Raw genomic sequence first — 21,701 nt, 5'->3', positions numbered from 1 at the left:
ACTATAAAATAATGGGCCTGAGTTACCTTCAGAGGATTTCTTGTTGCTTTGTAGTCATATTTCATAAGCTACATTTATGCTGATACAGAGTTGGGCCAGTTTCTTCCAGAAAGTAGTAGGTTGATCTCTAGCCAAGACACTCAGATTTGCATATTGACGTTGAACTCATTTGAGTCCCTGATAAGAAAGACATCGACGTAATAATGCACACTTCTATGTTATGCATATTATGTACATACATAGGTGTACATTATATACGTGTAGTCCTACATACCTGAGCTCTAGCTTCAAAGAACATTGAAATTCATGGTTTATTGCTCATTCTTTCAATGATTTTCTTATCAAGGACTAAAAAAAAATGCATATACTGTACGTATATATGATGCTTGGATCGAATTTTCTGTTGCTCTCTTTGAAGTCTACAGTGTTAAGTTTCTAGATTTCTTTCAAAGTTTGGTCATTTTCTTACTAGGGTCATGCTTTAGAGAGGCAAACCCTTTTTTATTGATTCTAATTATTTTTAATAGGAGTTTCTTGAGTTAAATGGCAATGGCATAACAGCTTTACTCTGAGTAAATGATAAGACATTTTCCTCTTTATTAGAGAATCCGTCTCAAGTTGGAAGAGGCTATGTGGCCATTACTATACTCGACATCAATGACAATGCCCCTGAATTTGCTATGGACTATGAAACCACCGTGTGTGAAAATGCCCAGCCAGGGCAGGTGAGAGCTTTCAGAACACCAGCCTCCTAGCTTGTGATTTCTTTTAAAATATGCAGCAGCAGTTGCCCTTGAAATTCTGTCAGCTTTAAGATAAAATATGGTCAGCATGTCTCAGCAAAACTAACACTTTGATGTGTAGCATAAACTAACATTGAAGGAACTCTAAAATTCTGGTTTAATTGGGATGATGAAATTTCTCAGGAAGAAAGATAAACATTGTAAAAGCCATGGTAAATGGTGGAGGGCTTTGACTCCTTTACGAAGTCTAGCATATTAAGCTTGATTGAGCTATTCCCCACTTTACACAGCAGGGCGTAAGTACCTTGAACTTCAAAGAATTAAGTGTAGTTTAATCTCGGTCTGGTTTGTTCTACTCATCCATTTTGTTCAGTGTTTTGTAATGTTTACGGGGATGGTGTCATCAGTTGGTGCCGCTTATGTCTCAGGTTCACAAAAGTAAATTCAAACACAGCGTTTGAAAAGGACACGGCTGGTTTTTCAGAGCCCTTTTTAGATTGAGTTCATATTAGTTTATCTGCTCCTTCCTTCCAGAAGGATGGTGTTTATTATAAGGTATAAAATTGCTCTTCTCTGTCACAGAAAACAAAGCCGAGCACAACAACATATTTTCATGTTTTACTTCTCCGTCCCTAGGTTATCCAGAAGATCAGTGCCGTTGATAAAGATGAGCCATCCAATGGACACCAGTTTTATTTCAGCTTAACAACTGATGCAACAAATAACCACAACTTTTCATTGAAAGATAACAAAGGTAAGGGATTATTATGGTCACCAGTGGAGGCAGCAGGTACAAACTCTCTAAACAACTACTTTTTCTTGCTCAGGGATCCTGATTGTGGAATACATATACATACACATATAGCGACACATACAAGGACATTAATTAAAGGGCAGTGAGTGGAGTGCCTGGGTGGCTCAGCCAGTTAAGCATCCAACTCTTGAATTCGACTCAGATCACGATCTCACAGTTTTGTGAGTTTGAGCCCCAATAGCACAGGGCCTGCTTGGGATTCTCTCTCTCTCTGCCCTTTCCCCGCTCATGCTGTGTGTCTCTCTCTCAAATAAACTCTTAAGGGGCTCGTTGCCCTTAAATTTTTTTTTAAGTAATTTTTATCTGTGGATTTGCTGTCATTAAGAAGCAGCTGCTAGTTAAATCACTTCCAGCCAAAATCCAAATAAGGGAAAAGGCAGGTCCACCTTTCTCTTTACTCCTAGACATTTGAGGGGCCAGCTAAATGTATCAATAAGGCTATCCTATACAGGCATAACTGAGACGTTAGGAAAATAATTGGTATTTCCAATCTGATTTCAACATAAATCAGTTTTGACCTAACACCTTCAATAGCAACATCAGTTATTCCTTCATTTTTACATAAAAGTAATCCATGCAGATAATTAAAAGATATACTCCTCATGCAAGGAAATATAAAAAAGAATTTCTTGTCATCCTCAATCTCATTTCTTTGCGTCAGAGGTGAACACTTTTACCAGTTCCCTAAGTGTCATTAATTTTGCTTAAATAAATAAATATATATACAATATTTATATTTTATAAATATATACAGACTTACAGGCATATATAATTTTATATAAACAACTTATATAGACAATTATATATGTATATAAAATTATAGACATATACACAACATATAGACAATTATAAGAACTTTTAAGGGAAGCAGACCATTCTGTTGTCTAATTTTGAATTTATTCACAGGTGATTTCATTCAAGGTATTTATTTTAACAGAAGGGTATTTGCAACTGATATATCGAGAAGAGTATTCCCCCACCAGTACAGAAGATGTATTTCTTTCAGCTTGAATGTGTGAATCAGGCTTCAGGAACAAAAAAACAAAACGTAGAAACAATTTGCTAGTCAAACAGTGGCTCATCTAAAATGACTTAGAAGGTGGGCATTATAAGTGCTTTTTGCCTAAAGCCTCCATCCTGTTTAGCGCAGAAAATCCAAGTTTGACCTCAAAACTTCAGTCTTAGAATATTTCTCCTGAGTCCATCCTCTGCTTAAATGAGAACACTATCTTGTCCCTTCTGTAACATAAAAGGAAGAACATTCTCTACGTGGGTAATCCCAAACTCTCTGACTTAATCATAGTTGCAAGGGACAGTTCTCAGCACTTGGATTCACCCAGCACAAATGCAGAGAGGGGAATTTATGACCTTTCCAAGAAGAGAGTATTTCCCCCACGTGTCATCATCATGCAGTGCCATGACTTTTGGACAATAAACGCACACTTGAAAGACTTCCCGAAGTCAAGTCCGGAGCGTCCAGCACGAACCATGTAAGAATTAGGAGATCAGTTCTCAGGTTGGCTTCCGTCATAGGAACTGCATAGAGAACATCACCATTCTTACGATATCTTTCCTGAGCACAGGACTCCCTTCTCATGTATTAGGCATTTTTGCACGTGTTCCTTGATTCGCCGTGCGTGTGCGCGTGCACAAGTGTGCTCTCTGATGCCAGGCATGTTAGATTACCGTTAAGCAACTCTGAAACAACTTTGTGTATCACATCATGAATACATGTATCTGAGTGGTTGAGAGGCCAAGAAATAGACGTCGCGTTACTATTAAGTGTATAGAGAAACATACTGAAAACAATATCCTTCAGCCACATGTGTGGATTTTTAATGAACACCTCAAATTCACGTTTTAAAACAGAAGATTCGTTTACATAAAAACTTACCGGATGGAATCCAAAAACCAAACAGTTGCTCTTGCCATATTTGTAACTGCAGGTTATATGATTTCTTTGGTCTCCTGTGAGCTTGCTGTTTGGTGCTATTTGGAGAGAATAGATTTCAGCTTGCTCTTTCATTAGAACATTGTTAATTCTTTTATGGTAACATTAGATAAATGTCTTTTTGATAGCTTGGAAAGGAGATACAATATTAAAGTACACTCGATGAAACTAGCATCCTATTTTCCTTTATGTGTTAATTGCTGTAAGTTTAAAGGACCACATACATTCTCTAATCAGTTAATGAAGACAAGTTAATTGGGTAAACCGCTAGCAGATAAGAAAAAATATTTCTGATCTAGAAATCACAGTTATGTGATACAGACTTATTGATCACTGTTAAAAGTTTCATAATTACTTTAAACGTTTAGATGAAATAGAATATTGAATATAAGTTAAACACAAATGACCCATTTTATCACTGACACAATGTTTATACACATGGGGCCTGGGTCACGATATATACCAATATGGATTTTTAAAATCTACAGTGTCATTTCTCTCTGATAGCTATACTTAGATAAAGCCGGATCGACTTATTTTAATTGTTTCTATATTGGGTTTGAGACAGGTGGAGATTTTTGGGCCATCTCATGATTCTGCAAAGATAACCCTGTTCATTTGCATCATCCTCTTTGTAAGTGTGTGGTTCGAAACGTAAGAGAAGTAAGAGGGTAGACTACATGGGATTTTCACAAAGCTGCAGTTAGTAAGTGATGAATAAAAATTTCCATGTTCAGTTTTACTTTGTCACTGTTTCCTTGGGTCATAACTCCAAAGCATGAGGTAAATGTATTAAACTGTACTAGAATGAACCAGTATTGGGTAATATATAGTGCTCGGTCTAAAGACACCAAACAGAAGGACTTAACTCACATACATCGTGTGTGTGTGTGTGTGCGTGTGTGCGCGCGTGTGTGTGTTTCTTCCAGAAGTTTGTACCGCTTAAACCCCCTCACCTATTTCACCCTTCCTCCCACCCTCCCCCTTATATGGATACAGTTTGGCAGGACTGAGGCTGCCAGAAATCTGGGGTTACACGTTTGCTTTCTTTATCCTAGACAACACGGCTTCCATTCTCACCAGGAGAAACGGCTTCCGGAGACAGGAGCAGTCTGTGTACTACCTGCCCATCTTCATCGTGGACAGTGGTTCGCCTTCCCTCAGCAGCACGAACACCCTCACCATCCGCGTCTGTGACTGTGATGCCGACGGGGTAGCCCAGACCTGCAACGCGGAGGCCTACGTCCTACCTGCCGGCCTCAGCACCGGAGCCCTGATTGCCATCCTCGCCTGTGTCTTGACGTTACTGGGTGGGTACAGTTTCCAGTGCTTCCTCTGCGAGAGCAGTCACACCAACCCTGCATGGACCGTGACCCTTCTCTTTCCTTTGGCCTTGGGTACCTTTTTGAGAACATACACAAATGTTCCCCTCTATTGTGTTTTGTTCAGTGAGCAACCCATGTTCCTTTGGTCACGCTTTCCAATGGTATATTTAAAACACAGCTCAGAAAAAAAAAAAGTACCAATCTCTTTTTTGAAATCGCAGTGAAGATACAGGACTGTTTAAAATTGATTTTTTTTTTCAAATTTACCATGTTGTTTTACAGTACCCTACAGAGTCGTCTATTAGACCAGAATCTTCTCTATGTTGTTTTGATAAGATGATTGCTTCAGAAGTTATGGCTTTATACGCCCCCTCTTTTCAGAAAAGATGTAAGGAATATTTTATAATTATTCACGAAGTTAAAGAGATTGTAATTCCAGCAGTGCAAAAGTTACAGTTTTCCCAAGAATTAACATATTTAATTGTACTCTCCTGGATTATTTCATTACATGGTTAAATAAGATTTACAACTTGTATTAGAATTACAGTTTTGTAAGAGATTATGCAGTACGCTTTTAAAAATTGGGAGCTAGCCAACATGGGCATTGGGTAATGGTTTTTTTCCGTAGCTACACTCTCTTTCACAGTGTAACTTTCTACAGCAAGGACAATGAGCATTTATGATTGCGTTTGAGACCGTGCTGTGTGTTTTCTAAGGTAAATGGGTCTGATATAATTTGTGAACCCATTTATAATATATTTTTACAGAAGCAGAACTTGGCGATGTGAGTCGTCATTGTGTAATCTTTAAAAACAAGATTTATGGAGTTAGGTAAACCTAGTGTTTATTACTGCTCCCAACATACACTGGTTTTTCACCAGAGGAACATTAATTCTTCTAAAGCTGGCTTCTTAATCTATGAGGGGAAAATAGTAGAACTAGACTCATAAGGTTATTGTCAACCTTAAACGAGACAGTCATGTGCCTACCACATAGTGGACATTCAGTAACTTTTAAGTGTTAATTGGTGAAGCAAGTTCCCAACCCATGAACCAAGTTAAGACCTAGTTACTAACACACTGTCAATGATCTCACACAAATGTAAACTACGTTTTCGATAACTTCAGCTAACCAAATAACTTCACACAGGTGGCAGAAAGTCTCAGAAAATCATTAGGCATGGCAATTCCCAGTTAAAGCCTGATGAGAATTGAAAGGACTAGCCTCGGTTTTGAAAAAGATGGAACCATTGCAAAGGTAAATGGTATGTGGATGACTCTTCTTGAACTTAACTTGGCTAGTCTATCACACACCATTTAGATTACATCGGACTTCAAAAGAATAAGATAAAATTGGATTTCCCAGAATTTAATCATACCCAGCAGTCAATTATCTTTTTTTAAGGCTGTCTAATGAAGCCTGCTTCATTGTTAGAACATACTTTTACCTTGGACTTAGGGATTCCTTGCAATTTAGGTTGCTTGGTTCTAATTAGTTAAGAATCATTACCTAGCTGTCATTACCTAGTTGTCACTGGTAAGTGAAATGGAGTATTATTAGATTTCATTTTTGCATATAATATATATGAGTATTTGTATGTGTATACGTATATCTTAGGGTAAGTTTATAGGTTTTTGTTGATTTCTTCACAATTTAGTGAACTTTTTTGTTAAATTTAAACATTTTCCTTTAATAGATACCAGACTAGGAATACCTCTTCTCAGGATAAGGTGTTTTACTGTTGTTTTTTTTCTAAAGTTTCTCCAAGTCTATAAAAACACAAGTCAAAACAGAGCCTATTGTACTGCAATTCATTTTGAAACCATTGGCTTTCTTGTCTTGGTAAGGACTTGGCTCAGTAATCAGCATGTCCAAAAACTGGTATTTCTGTTCAGCACTGAGTCTCTTTGTGCCTTATTTCCTGAGTCTTTAGAAGCAGATAATCGGGACTTTGCATGTTCTTTTGGTTCTGTCACCTCAATCGTAGACTCTAGGTTTTCACACAGTATGTACCGAAGTCAATGTGACTATTTGGGGTGAGGGTGGTGTGGATGGGACAGCCAGCCTCGCACGGATCATGGCTTCTAGTGCACAAGTAACACATTCTTTCCACCTCAAGAAGTAAGATGAGTCATATTCCTAGACACTCGATACCAGGTTTTATAGTTCAACCTTTTTAGGCTTCTGAATAAATATTGCAAGAAAAAAAAGAAAGGTAAAAGGGTGGAAATAGGGAAAAACTCCTTGAGAATCTAGGTCAGTTTAGGGATGTTGTGGTCCAGTGAGGTTTTAAATTAAAGCTACTTATATGAGAGAAAGGGATGCCCTGAAGGTTCCAGAATGCTCCTACGGGAAGGCATCACAGAAATCCATTCCAACCCAAACCCCTGCATTTTGCAGAGGGGGAGAGTGAGGTACAATGAGGTTCAAGGATTTCAGGAGTTCATATAACAATGGCGATTATGGCATTTCTCAGTCACTGATTTTTGGATTAATCTACAAAGGAATTGCACCTTGAAAATATATTTTTTTTAATGTTCATATGTAGTCCTTTCTTAAAATTGGAAAGTCATGTTGTCTGAAGTTGGCTGTGTTGACTTCACCTCTGTGTCCTTTTAATTTCATGGGTGAAATCTTTCCCGACTCTTCTCCCATCCCCACTTTGTTCTCACCCTTTCTGACTTATTTGCATGGGAATTCTCTGAATGAAAGACATGACTCCACAGTTAGAGCCTGCAGCTTCCTTTCCTTCCACTGGATACAACTTGAATGAGAGAGATTATGGTCATATTCAAGGTTCATGAGAAAGTTATCAACGAGATGCAGTTATTTTCCAGTAGAAACATTTCACCAATATATGGCAAGATCCTTTAGTATTCTAATGTCTGACTAAATATTTTGCCCCAAAATTTTGTTGCACATTTTGATCATAAACTCATAATTGTTGACATATGTGCTTATTTTTCAACCAGGTTGAAAGCACTTCAAAAAACTTTTTATGAATGACATTTACTACTTCAGTGGATTTTGAGAAGTGAGCAGACAGAAAGAATTTCAGTTGTTTTAAACATGGATTTGGGGCACCTGGGTGGCTCAGTCGGCTAAGCATCCAACTTGATTTCAGCTCAGGTCATGATTTCACGGTGGTCGTGAGACCGAGCCCCATGTCAGGCTCTGTGCTGACAGAGCGGAGCCCGCTTAGAATTCTGTCTCTCCCCTTCTCTGCTCCTTTCCTGCTTGTGTGTGCTCGCTCACTCTTCCAAAATAAACAAAAAAATAAAATAGGGTTTCAGTATTATTGCCCATCTATCCAAAGACTGTTATAGCCAGTTTCTTCATTAGTCTGCACAGTTACTTTGTTAGCTTGTCCATTTTCCTGCACGTTGAAACTGTCACTGAATTTACTATATTCAGTTTTGTTTTTCCCTATTTGGACCATTAGGTCCAAGTAATTGAAGTCCTATAACACCCCCTCTGGCTCTTTGCTCTTCAGCCACAATTGGGATTTGTTAGACTGGCCCAGCCTCAAGTGCAATAAGACATTTGTAGAAAACACTGCTTACCACATGGAATTCAAGTTCAAGTTCTTCCAGTGTGCCCAGGATGGGCAGCTTCACATTCAGCTGTCATGCGTCTTTTCACTTTTCCTTCCTGATGTACGAAGTGCTGAAGTGTACTTGCTCCCCTGTGATTCTGGCCACTCATGATTTTGTTCAACAGGAAAATATATTCCCAGTTTTGTAAGTGACAATATTACCTAACTAAAAAAAAAAAATGCGGAGAACAATATGATAGCACTATGTAAAAGACTGAGCCCCATCATAATCTATAATGATCAAAAGTACTTAATGCAGCAGTCCTATTGATAATAAAGGACTGAAGTAGCCAATTTACGATGGCACATGGTTCCCCTTTCAAACAAACGCAAGCATAGTAAAAAACGAATTGCATTCAATAAGCTCATACTAAGAGCTAGCCATTAGTTATGTGCTTTACAAGCATGGTCCGATTTAATTCTCGTAACACGCATTTCCTAGGCAGGTGTTAGTAAGCAGTCGTATGCCCACTTTTTTATATGAGAAAACTGTAAATTGGAGGAGACATGCACAAAGTTATAAGGTGTCAGAGCCAGGACTCAGACACAGGCGGGCCTGGCTTCTGAATGTCCTTTATAAGGTATGTTTCCCTGTGTGTTTTCCCGTGTGAAAGACTTGTGTGTCTCTGGGAAATGCCTACAGATCTGTGGGTATCGCAGCCCACGTACTGCCAAATTAGAGCTAGCAGAATCTTTGATCTGCTTTACACAGCAGCTTTATCGCTTCTTTGGTTACCTCTGAGTGTCTAATTTACAGGATCTTCCAATTACTTCCAACCTTGAGAGAACGCATCGAGAATTGCGTGTGATAAATTTGAGATGATACTGCATTATCACCTAAATGTATAGTATACCAGTTGTCTTTGTACACACAATATTCACTTTACTTAGGCCAGTTTTATCGCTGTCTTGAGACTCAAGTGAAATCATCCTAACTTGCACACTTAATGGAGAGGCCTCTGTGATACTTTTGGGGAAGTAATGGGAAGTTTGGTTTGAGTTATAATGAAATGTTTCCCTTTCTTGAGACATGGAAAACAATGTCTCTTTTGTGCAGGTGATTTGCAAACTCTAGGTGGGCACATTCATTATTCTAACGGACTGCTGGCATTAGAAATCGAACAGAATTATTAAATCCTGAACAGTTTTCCTATATCCCTACCTCTCCTCCCAATTTAGTCCCTACTTCCATGGTTTTTTTGAGGGGAATCAGTCATCCTTTACTTTTCTTTCTTTTCCATGCCCCACAGCCAATCAGTATCCCCAAATATGAATTTTACTTTATTGATCCTTGAATCTATGCTATTTTCTGCCTTGATGTTGCACCTGATTTTGCCCAGGGCCCATCGTCGCCCTTCTGGATTATGGCAGTCATTCCAGTCTCTACCAGATGCCAATCTGTCAACATCCCAGGCAGAGTAATGTTTTGCAAAGCAAATGTGACTGTGACACAGCCCAGCATAAAATAAAATTTCCATGGCTCCCAATTGTCTACAGACAAAAATCACAGACTCTGTGACCTTACTGCTCCCTCCCAGTTCAACCTTCAGCCAAATGGCGGAGCTGCTCTTAGACTCCTCGTGCCTTACCTACTCTTAAATGACTTGCTCCTTCTGCCTGGAACACCATTCTCCTTTTTTGCATCGGAGTCGGCTTTGGGTACTGTTCCTGCATACCCCATAGCACCTTGTTTATACAAGAGCATCCTGCAAGGCTGACTCACCTGTTTCATTAGTTTGTCTATCTCCTCGAGTAGGTTCCTGCTTTTAGAGGCAGGGGCTGAGCATTATTTGATCATTATATATGTAGCATCTCATAAAATGCTGATATGACATGTAGAGGGTATTCCATACCCTCCTGTCGAATTAGACCATGGACGATTTTAATGTACTCATTAGTGGAAAAGAATGTTTGATTTAGTTTTGTCTTTATCTGTAAGTAGTATCTCCATTGGACCCAGATTTTCCCATTTCCTTAGATGATATGATTTTAAGGCATTTTTTCCCAAATCCAGCCTATTTTTTTCTATAAAGTGGATATGGCACACATTTAAAATATTTAAATTCTATTTTCAGTGTAGTAATCCCAAGATCTATAAGGGCTCAAGAAAAAATAAATCCGAATATATGATTTTCCAAATCTGTCTAAAGACAGAGAAAATATTGCAGCAGACATTTCAAGGATACTGCATTTGTTGTTAAAATTCAGTTCAAATTTTAGTTAAAAATGCTATAGTTGATAGCTAATTTACCTCAGTCACATGCTGGGATTTTATCACATATAAATCTTCATTTATTCTTTGTGACTATAAATAATAGAGTGGGTTCATAAGTACCAGTTCAAATTCTAGCCTCCTATTACTGAGCATCTGCATATATCTCTTATTCTACAGCACATAGATCCAGACAAAATGACAAGTTGAATTTTCTCATCCCTTAGATCTTAGCTTAGATGTCACTTGCAATGACATCTGCCTTTGATCACCAGACTGCACTAGTACCCCTGTATTTTTCCTATCATTTCACTTTTTTAAACATAAATTATTTCTTTGCCTGAAACATTTCAGAAGCATCAAATGTACCTACATAAAACCCAAATGGTTCTCATGGCCCACAAAGCAAGACATGTTCTGACACCTGCTTGCCTCTTGAAGGTATCAGGCTAAGCCTTCACTCAGCCTGTAGGAAGAGATGCACAGCTGCCTTTCCATCCATTTCAAACATGGTACCCTGTTACTGAGAAATTCTTCCTGAATCCCTTCACCTGCTGGGCTCACACTCCCCTTTATGTCCAGACTCAGTGTTACCTTCTCAGGGGGGACTGTCCTCACCTACTGATTCAATTAAGAGCCATTCACAACCAGATTCTTTTTTTTTTTTTTTAATTGAAGTATACTTGACCTACAGTGGCCTATTAAAGTGTACATTATAGTGATTTGATACGTTTCTATGAAGTGAACCCCATGATAAATGTAGTTACTGTATATCACCGTAGAGTTGTTACAAAAATATTGACTGCATCCCCTGTACATTTCCATGCCTTAATTTCTAACTGAAGGGTTATACCACTTAGTCTCATTCACCTATTTTGTCCACCTCCCAGTCACTTCCCACTCATAACCAACATTTTGTTCCCACCGAGTCTGTTTCCATTTAGGATGTAATTCTTTTTATGGCTGAACATTCCATTGTGTGTGTGTGTGTGTGTGTGTGTATTTTTTTTTTTCCTGTGTGAGAGAACACTTACAATATGGAGGTTCCTCAAAACATGTGTCTCTTTGAATTGGTGCTTTCATTTCCTTCGGATAAAGACCCAGAAGTGGATTTGCTCAATCTTACGGTGGTTTTAGCTTTTTGAGGAACCTCCAGACTGTTTTCCATAATGGCTGCACCAGTTTGCACTCCCACTCGCAGTGTATAAAGTTTGTTTGTTTTTCTGTACATCCTTACCAACAATTTTTTTTTGACAGTTGCCAATCTGACAGGTGTGAGGTCATCTTATTATGGTTTTGAATGTCATTTTCCTGGTGATTAGTGATGTTAAGCATCTTTTAGTGTGCCTGCTGGCTATGTGTAGGTCGTCATTTGAAAAAATTATTCAAGTTTTCTACCCATTTTTATTTTATTTTTTATCTATTTATTTGAGAGAGTGGGGAGCGGGGCAGAGAGGGATAAAGAGAATCTTTTTTTTTTTTAACGTTTAGTTATTTTGAGAGAGAGAACATGAACAAGTGAGGGGCAGAGAGAGATGGGGACAGAGGCACTAAGTGGGCTTGCGCCGACAGCAGGAAGCCCGACATGGGGCTCGAACTCACGAACCACGAGATCGCGACCTGAGCCAAAGTTGGACGCTCAACTGCCTGAGCCATCCAGGCACCCCTGTTGTAGTTTTTTGTTTTAGTAGGTTCTTTTATAGGTTTGGTTTTGGTTACCATGTGTTTCACATACACCGGTGTTATAGCAGTCTATTTTAAGCTGATAGTTGCTTAATTTCCAATGCATTCCAGAAGTATGACATTTGAGGGCCCTGGGTGGCTCAGGGAAACATCCAACTCTTGATTTCAGCTCAGGTCATGATCTCATGATTGGTGGGATGGAGTCCCTCACCGGGCTTTGTGCTGACAGTGTGGAACCTTGGGATTCTCTCTCTCTCCCTCTTTCTCTTCCCCTCCCCTGCTCATGCACTCTCTCGCTCTTTCTTTCAAATAAACTTTAAAAAATAATAAAAATAAAAGTACATTTGTACTCCCCCCCAACACACACACATTTTATGTTGCTGATAACATATTTTACGTCCTTTTGTTTTTTTTAATTTTCATACTAGATTTTTAAGTGGCTGATTCACTACCTGTATTATTTGCCTTCATTGGTGAGATTTTTTTTCTTTCATATATTTTCTAATTTTTAGTTATGGCCTTTTCCACTTAAATTTGTTTTTAATTCCTTTCTTTTAATGCGTATTTTGAGAAAGAGAGTGTGAGTGAGGGAGCAGCAGAGAGAGTAGGAGAGAGAGAATCCCAAGCAGGCTCCACACTGTCAGCAGCCCAATATGGGGCTCAGTCCCACAAACCGTGAGATCGTGACCTGAGCCAAAATCAAGAATTGGATGCTTAACTGACTGAGCCACTCAGGCATGCCGTAAGGAAGACATTTTAACTTTCTTTGGAAGTCTGTTTTACTGGTGGTGAACTCCTTTAGTTTTTGATTTTCTGGGAAACGGGATCCTTGGTCACGTCATGTCGGGGCTGCCTTAGTGGGATGGCTGAAGCTAGAGCAGATGTGAGCTGGGGGGGGGTCCCTGGGCGTGCCATGCTTGGGGCACCATGACCCGAGAGTTGAAGCCAGAGCAGGGGGTGCCCCGGGCAAGCTATACAAACGCCTGCGATTCCTTGTCATGAAACCTGTGTATTTCTTTTAGATCAGTTATCACAATTGGTACATCTGTTTATTTGCTTTGCTCAAATTTAAGAACACCTTGAGAGTACTGATCTTAACCTTTCTTTTAATCCAGTGTATTCCCAGGGCCTCATAGAGCAAAGGTAGAAGGAAATGCCTTTAGGGATGAATTTGTGAATAGTATTTAACACGTCCTGTTCACTTTCCTGTCTTTGCCACTTATGTTAAGCTTCTCGAGAATCATTCTGGTGTCTCTATTTTACCATCCAATAAATAGAATAGTTTAGATAGCAAATAACTAAATAAAGAGGGAGTTAGCAAAATCACATGAGTACAAGTAAAATTTGCTTTTAGTGTGCAAGTTATAGGACTCAAATTTTAGCAAGACCCAGAGATATAGGCGTTATGTTGCATAAGACTTTGTGGTAGTAGTTTAACACCTATTATTGTGCTTACTGTATATATTTTTAAGACTTTATAAACTTAATCTTTGTAGTGTTACTATAAGATAATTTTTATGAGTTGATTCTATTATCTCCATTTTGGAGAGGAGGAAACTGAGGCAGGGCTAAGTAAAATATTTTGTATAAGCCCACATATTCAGTCAATAGGGGCAGGGATTCAGTGTAAATGTGGATTTAGGGACAGGATTTGAGGTACATTCCAGGAGTTACACTATATAATAATTGGTTCATTACAGTGGTGGAATGAGCAAGAGGTAAATACAAGGAGGAAGTGAAATTCAAGGCAAAGATGACCTGGAAGTTTCTAGTTTGGGGTTCGGGGATCTTTCTGAGAAAAGAGCACAAAATGTGAAACAGATTAAAGTAAATGGGTCTAAACCTGAAGAGAGACATTTGTACAGAAAGGTGTAAGCTAAGTGATGGTAACATTAAAAAATTATAATTGCCATATAAGAAGTTTTTACCATAGTCAGAGCAACCCATACATTTTCATTAATAAAAATCACAAGCGGTCATTTACGAATATGATCTGATTCATTTAGAGAGACAGACGGGAGGTTAATATGTCAGAGAACTCACCAATTGCCATATATAGAAAGTAGTCGAATTCTTGGGTTTCACTGAGCTCATGTAGAAAGAGTATTGGATGAAAAGGGAAAGAGCCAAGTACAGAACTTGAGGAAGATTTACCATAAGTATTACCCTAGACAAGATCAGCTACCAACAAACCATGATTTGAGAGGAGAGAGTAAAAAAAAATTTTTTAACTATAAGAATTTCTGTAACATTGTATTAAAACAAAAAACTCACCCATATCATGTTTCTGCATTGAAGTTCTACTTCAAATATGATAGATATGCCATGTAAACATAGAGCTGACTAGTGCCCACTGGATTGGGCAACTGTCAAGGTCATTGGTAACCTTAGTCTTGGGAATAACAGAAAAATTCAGATTTCTCTGGTTTCAGAGCAATTAGGATATAAGAATGTGGAAATATGAAATAGGCTGCTTTTATAAAAAAAAAAAGAAGTCAATAAAATTGAGTGTCATTGAAGATAAATCATTGATTAGCAAACTGTCACTTAATGACCTATTTTTTTGTGGTGGGAGTATGGAGCTCTGGGGGAGTTCCAGGCATGGAAAAGTGGTGGGAACTTGGAAGTGATGCTGAAAAGAACTAAGATGTTTCTCTGTCATGGTTGTTTCTGATCTGAAGCCACCAAATTAAAAGAAAATTCATGAAACGTAATTAGTGCCAAATAGAGAACATGTAACAGATTTTCAGTAATAGTGGTGCAAATCAAGAGGATCAAAAGACAGTGAAGAGTTAAAAAGTAGTTATCGAAGGGCTAAGTTCTACTCTCACATGGATAGAATAAGCATTCACAAATTAGTGAATGTGGATATAGATTATACTAGCAGATTTTTCATTGAAAGTAGGTCATTTTCCAGTTACACCTAATAGACACAGTAATAATTGTAGTACAATAGCTGTTTTGCTGTTCAATGCATCATTTGGCCATAAAATTTTAGAGTAGCGTACGTCAAGATCATATGCAATTAAGATTTTTCTAGTATTTTTGAATCTTTATTTTGTCCGAAGACGTAGGTTATGGTTCACAAGTGTGAACTACATCAATTTAAACTTTCAGGGAGTAGCCTCATTAGTAAAAATAACAAGAAACACCTGAAATAAATGCTGACAACAAATTGAATGAGCTATTAACAAACTAATATAATTTTAACGTGTTACCAAAATGTTTTTTTTTCACTTTAACAATGTCTTGAGTGTCACATGTGCATTTTACACGAAAGCACATCTCAATTCGTGTTTCAGATAGGAGCAGCCAAACTTCAAATGCTCAAAGCCACAGGCAGCTAGTGGCTGCTGTGTTACCAAGTGAGGATTTAGACAATTTTATTGACTAATAAGAAATTCTGATGATTCAGAGAGATCCGTAGAAAAAGTAGTGTTTCTAAGTGATGGTGGCTTATCCTTCAAGTCTTAAATCATGTTTTCTCTTTTGTGAGACTTCTCTGAGCATCGTGGGCAAAGTACCCCTTTCCATACGTATTTACCTAGCATATGTTACTTTGCTGTATAATCTATTGCATAATAGTTATTTGTATGCAAAATACTGAACTTCATAATGCCGAGATCCATTTGCATCTCTCTCCAACCCCTACTTTATTAATTTAACAAGACTTATTGAGTGCATATTTACTATCAAATATTGCTTTTTGTGTTTAAAATAACAACTCTGGGGAAATAAACTCACTGACGGTATAGGGACTACAGTTGTAGAAAATCAATTGCCCGGTAAAAAAAAAAAAAAATGAATTAAAAGTAAGTTAGGTTTTAACCTTCGGTGATAGTCTCTAAACAACAGGTTGAACTTTACAAAGTGATGCCGAACAGGTACGAAGACTTCCACTTTGATTTACAAAAAGAACCTTTCATCGAGGTCTCAGATGGAAAAAAACTGATTTGATGGTAGTTTGCATGACTGGGTGCTTTAAAATGAACTTGGCTCAAAATTTGAAATACGCTAAAAAAATAACTAAATACATTCAGGGAAATGGTTTTCCTTTAATATAAGTAGGCTTATCAAGCTGTGGTAGAACTTGTACCACATCAGCAGCGTTCTGCCAGGTTCTGGGGACCAAAACCGGATATTGAGAATTCTGGTGTTTGCAAGCTTAGAACATCCCGTGCAGGGGATTCGGGGATGAGCACTAGGTGTTGAACTCAGTAGCTGAGAATACACTGTAAGCGTTTCAAGAGCTAATCTGGATGACTTTTCAAGCGTCTGCCGTCTTTCAGAAAACAAGACACTTGATGATGCAAGTGTATTAGAGAGGGGGCCTCTTAACCACAGGGGCCAGTAACGCTGTGGTTGACCTCTAGGAAGCGTGGCCGGTTCCACTGAAATGCTGCCAAGATGATTAAGTGAAAATGGATATGTATCTGGCACAGACCACAGTGACGTTGAGACTATAGGAGCCTGCTAATTTACAGGATGCTGTGTATTTTACACTTCCGTATTTTTCTCCATCTTCCCTTTTCTTTCTTTCAATGTGGGAGAATGGTGCTGTTCTCGTATGTATGCTTCTTTGCACTGGTGGGTGTCTGCACTTTCTCACAGTGAACTGCATTATGATTTATACTGTATCTTTGTAAAGATACAGCTACCAGGTTGGAGCTGCTTGGATGCAGGGATCCTCCCTTATCAGGATTTTGCCAATAACCAGCACCACAGCCGACGTACCGGGATACTCAGAAGATGTCGAATGTTATAAAACTGAATTCTGAAACCAGAAATTTTAGTTAATAGTATGCTTTGGCTGCTGCAATAGCATTGTAATTGGTTTGCTAACACCTATGCTGCCCTTCTTCCTATCCTCAGTCCAATCTGAATTATATTGTTTTTGAAAAACTAATATGATCATACCATACCAGCCTCAGACCGCATTGGTTATCTCCACCTTTCTTTGCGCCACAGCTTTGTTGACTTCCGACCTTTGCTGACTGCTCGCTTGTACCAAGAGTAACCTTCCAGATCACCTCTCCACCGTCACCCCAACCCCAGCCTTCAGTGACCCTCACTTAAATCTGCCTTGCATGGGTCTGTTTCTTCTACTGTGGATCTTGAAAAGATCATGTTTCCCTCTTTTGCAATAATTATCCCAGTTCTACATTGACATTTAGTTGTCTCATTATTTGATGGATCTGTCTTCCCATTTAATTATAAGTTCCTTGAGAAAACTTATTGTGTCTACTTCTGTGCTCAACATTATATCATCCTACCTAATGCCTACAAGAAATGGTTAATGCACATTGGTTAAACATATATAAATTCATGAGCCACAGACCCATTATAACTTCCACGTGTCTAGACTAAATCTTCCTTTATGCCTCCACTCAGAAGTATCCTTCATATGACAGAAAAGACATATGAGGAAAACCTCCTAAACTATATAATCTTGTGCTTACTTAAGCAGAAAATATTCTTTTTAATGCAGGGATTATCTCCATAGACCCTGAAGAGCAGTTAATACTTGTTCTACGTAAAGGTTAAATTTTATTTTTTATATGTGCTCATGTAGTTAGAAATTAATATTCTCCTAAGTCATTGAAATGTTAAATTCTCTAACCTTCTAAAACACTTCATTTTTTTCCCAGCTTGAGGCAAGACTGAGAAATGAAATAAACTCTATAAGATACTAATATCCTTAACAGGTACTGAACCTACGAGCTGACAGATTCCGTGGGTTCTGTCATGTTTCACTTTTACTGAACACTACACTTGAGCATCCAAAAGTAAGTTTATCAGCAGAAAAAACAAAATAACATTTACAGGGGTGCCTGTGTGGCTCAGTCGATTGGGCGTCTGACTTCAGCTCAGGTCATGATCTCATAGTCCGTGAGTTCGAGCCCCACATTAGATTCTGTGCTGACAGTACAGAGCCTGCTTGGGTTTCTCTTTCTCTATCCCTCCCCCACTCCCACTTGCCTGTTTTCTCTCTCTCTTTCTCTCTCAAAATAAATAAACTTAAAAAAAATACATTTACAGCAGAATATAAGAAATGGTGGTTTTATGTTCTTTATATATAACATATAAATCTATGTAACATATGTATATAACATAAAACATTATCATATACCATATATATAAATGACAAGGTTCATTATATGAAGAGAATTGAGAATTTTGAAATATTTTGCCTAAATACTGATTTAAATTAAAAGTGCATCTAATTATCACCTAATTCTTACCCTCTTCATAGCCTCTTTCACTCTTATGCCCATCCATTTCTTCCATCCTCTGCATTAGGTTGGATATTTGCTCTGCCTCAGTTTCCTTCCGACATGTCTTAGAGATTTCTCCTGTCCCTCCCTCCACCTGTCCCCCCATCATGGCTCTCTCGGATACTCACTTTCCATTCTCTCTCTTAATCTGACTTGTCCAGTAATATGATATGGCCCCTCTTTCTTTCTGTTTCAACTACCTATATTTGGGTGTAGGGGAACTATGTAAAAAAGTTTCAGAAGCTAAATTTATACATAAATCTAAAGTGTTATTTACTCATATGTGTTAAAAGGTACTGGTGTGTCTTTCTCGGAACTAGCAAATGGTCACTTGAGCTCTTGGCTTGTGTGTGAATTACAGTCTATGGAAGTACTAAGCTCCTAGTGTTCTAGAAAGTGCACCGGCTTTGAGGCTGATGGAACTAGAGAACACATCATTCCTACCTACTGCATTTATTTCATGACCACAGGCAGGTTGTTTCAGATGCCTAAGACAGCTGTCAAACAAGAACATAACAGGCCCCAGAGAGCTATTCTGAGGGTCAAACGATAGACCTTGTTTGTAGACCTTCCTTTTTCGCTCTACTGCCTTTTCTGTCTCTCATTTAATCTTTAGTGCACGTGCCTTGCCATAGATTTCTGCACCTTCTACTTTGTACCTAACTTCATTATTTCTCCTCGGTCAGAGGAGAAATTTTGAGTTGATGTTCTTAGTTGACCAGAAGGTAACAATGAAAACTTCACTTTGGCACACAAACAAGTACCTGGCATTCTGCTAACTCTATTTACATTCCCTCCCCTGCCTCCTCCCCCCGCCCCCTCCCAGTCTCTACCCTGGGACCACTTGCCTATAATTATCACATGTGGCTAGACTCAGTAAATTTGAGTACTTGCCCAAGATCACCCAGCTAACTAATATGTGAAAAGGCTGGGCTTTTACTCAAGGCCCACGCCAGCACGTTACAACAGAAAAGGACTTATTTAAAAGTAAGTGCTTAGAACTTTGTTTAAGCAGATTGAGACAGGATGGACTAGGTCTCACCTAGTCATTGCTTTTAATCACTCTGAATTACAGTGATGTCCTTCTTGGTTTTATTTATTCTTTTTTATTTTCAAATGTATTCTTAATGCCAACTAAGACCTCTTAAGATATTGTAAATATAAATATTTCAAATGTCTTTTTTTAAATAGGCTGAGAGTAATGGTTACTTTGGGCCTTTTAGATCTTCAAGAAAAAAAAATGGCTGATGTAATAAAAAGGTAATTTAAGATAATTCTTTATATATTTTGAACTCCAAAATTCAAGAATACTTTTTTTTTCACTCTAACTAAATCAAGTACCGAGGAAATCTGATATGTTCCCATTTCAGCTAGTATTCTGTCACTCATAGCCTGAGCAGAGCAGAATCTTTCTTAGTAGCGTGTACTTATTGAAAATACAAGGAGTATATTCAGGTGGCTTAAAACCAGTAACAGCCAGTGTATCTGTTGTCCTTTGCTTTCCAGTATAACCATGTGCTTTATTAATTATTCTGATAGATCTCTTTTTGGCTAAGCTGAAAACCTCACAAGCTATAATCTCTTTCCAGGTCTAACGCATAAAGACCAAGTTCAGTATTTCTTCCTGAAAGTGAGACTCAGTTTACTATAGAAAAGCTTTTTTAATCTTCATATATGGTCTGACATACTGGATTTTATTTAACAGCGGAGTTTCTTAGACAAGTACTAGGCATTTCTTCAAAGAACCTGACCAAATGCTAAAATCCATTTCCTTCTGAAATTGCTGTTGTTAAATTAGACCTAAAACATTTATGAAAGTCATTTTGCCTTTCCAGCAATTAAGGAGTTCAAAAAAAAATCCCTTTGTGTTGCATAGCTTTGAAATCATTATAGTTCTCCTGAACTGGCCCTTCAATTTGCTCTATCAAATATTTTGCAGGTTGCCTTAAAGCGGGAGACATCAATTCTGAACAGGTGTGGAGAAGGGTTTCTTGATGTACAAAAGTGTCCTTATTTTAAACGCATTTTAGCAATTTTAGCACGTCTGCCGCTGTGAATTCCCATGCACGTAGGTGGCCAACTCATTTCGCTTTAAAGAGCAGAAAATCTGTAAGTCGGGATCATAGGCCTGATTTCACCATGATGAAGGGGCAGGTGGCCATTTACTGAAACCTGCTCCTTTCCTGTCTCGTTTTAGTGTTGATCCTCCTCATCGTCACCATGAGAAGACGGAAAAAAGAGCCTCTCATTTTCGATGAGGAGAGAGATATCCGAGAAAATATTGTGAGATACGACGATGAAGGTGGGGGAGAGGAAGACACAGAAGCTTTTGACATGGCCGCACTGAGGAACCTCAATGTCATCAGAGATACCAAGACCCGAAGGGATGTGACTCCAGAAATTCAGTTCTTGAGTCGACCGACTTTTAAAAGCATCCCAGACAACGTCATCTTTCGAGAATTTATTTGGGAGAGGCTGAAAGAAGCTGATGTGGACCCCTGTGCTCCCCCCTATGACTCCTTGCAGACGTACGCGTTCGAAGGAAATGGCTCAGTGGCTGAATCGCTCAGCTCCCTAGATTCCATCAGCTCGAACTCTGATCAGAATTATGACTACCTAAGTGACTGGGGGCCTCGCTTTAAACGACTCGCAGATATGTATGGCACCGGCCCCGAGAGTTTGTACTCATAGCCCCGGAACCTTAATCTGAAATGTACTGGAGAAAAAAATAAATAAAAGCAAAAACAAAGCAAGGCAAAACAACGAGACAAAACAAAACCCACTACATACAGAAAACAAGAACTCGACCTACTAGAGAGAACGGTTGTACATATTTCTCCATTTTTAACTGTTTGGGCTTTGGCCTTGGTGAAGTGTATCTCCATTAGACTTACCCAAGGGACTGCACTGACCACAGACTCTGAGCATTCGAAGGCTTTTTGATAAAACGAAATGCTCAGTGGTTTGTGAATAGATAGCAACTCTCAGATACCTGCAAAGCACCTAACCTCTATGAGCAAATAGTGCCCTGTGTTGTCCGTGACCCAAGCGTGCCCTGTTCAAACCTTCACGGTACTGCCAGTGAGAAGAACAACACACGATG

At 38.6% G+C, this 21,701-nt stretch overlaps 1 protein-coding gene across 2 annotated transcripts in view; it reads left to right on the top strand.

The window, feature by feature from the left end:
- Nucleotides 1–21,343, top strand: part of CDH7 (cadherin 7) — a 105,858-nt gene extending 84,515 nt beyond the window's left edge. For both annotated transcript variants that reach the window (XM_047086305.1, XM_047086306.1), the window contains 4 exons: nt 604–725; nt 1,380–1,497; nt 4,567–4,818; nt 20,796–21,343. In XM_047086305.1, coding sequence (XP_046942261.1) covers nt 604–725; nt 1,380–1,497; nt 4,567–4,818; nt 20,796–21,289 — 986 coding nt within the window. In that variant the 3' untranslated portion in view covers nt 21,290–21,343. The remainder of the gene's footprint in view (nt 1–603; nt 726–1,379; nt 1,498–4,566; nt 4,819–20,795) is intronic.
- The last annotated feature ends 358 nt before the right edge of the window (nt 21,344–21,701 follow it).

This window comes from Lynx rufus, unplaced genomic scaffold (genome assembly GCF_022079265.1).
Source record: "Lynx rufus isolate CCGP_SWC_20201006 ecotype Redwood Valley unplaced genomic scaffold, mLynRuf1.p SCAF_20, whole genome shotgun sequence".
NCBI classification, from domain to species: Eukaryota; Metazoa; Chordata; class Mammalia; order Carnivora; family Felidae; genus Lynx; species Lynx rufus.
This window is presented reverse-complemented; position numbering and strand designations above follow the sequence as displayed.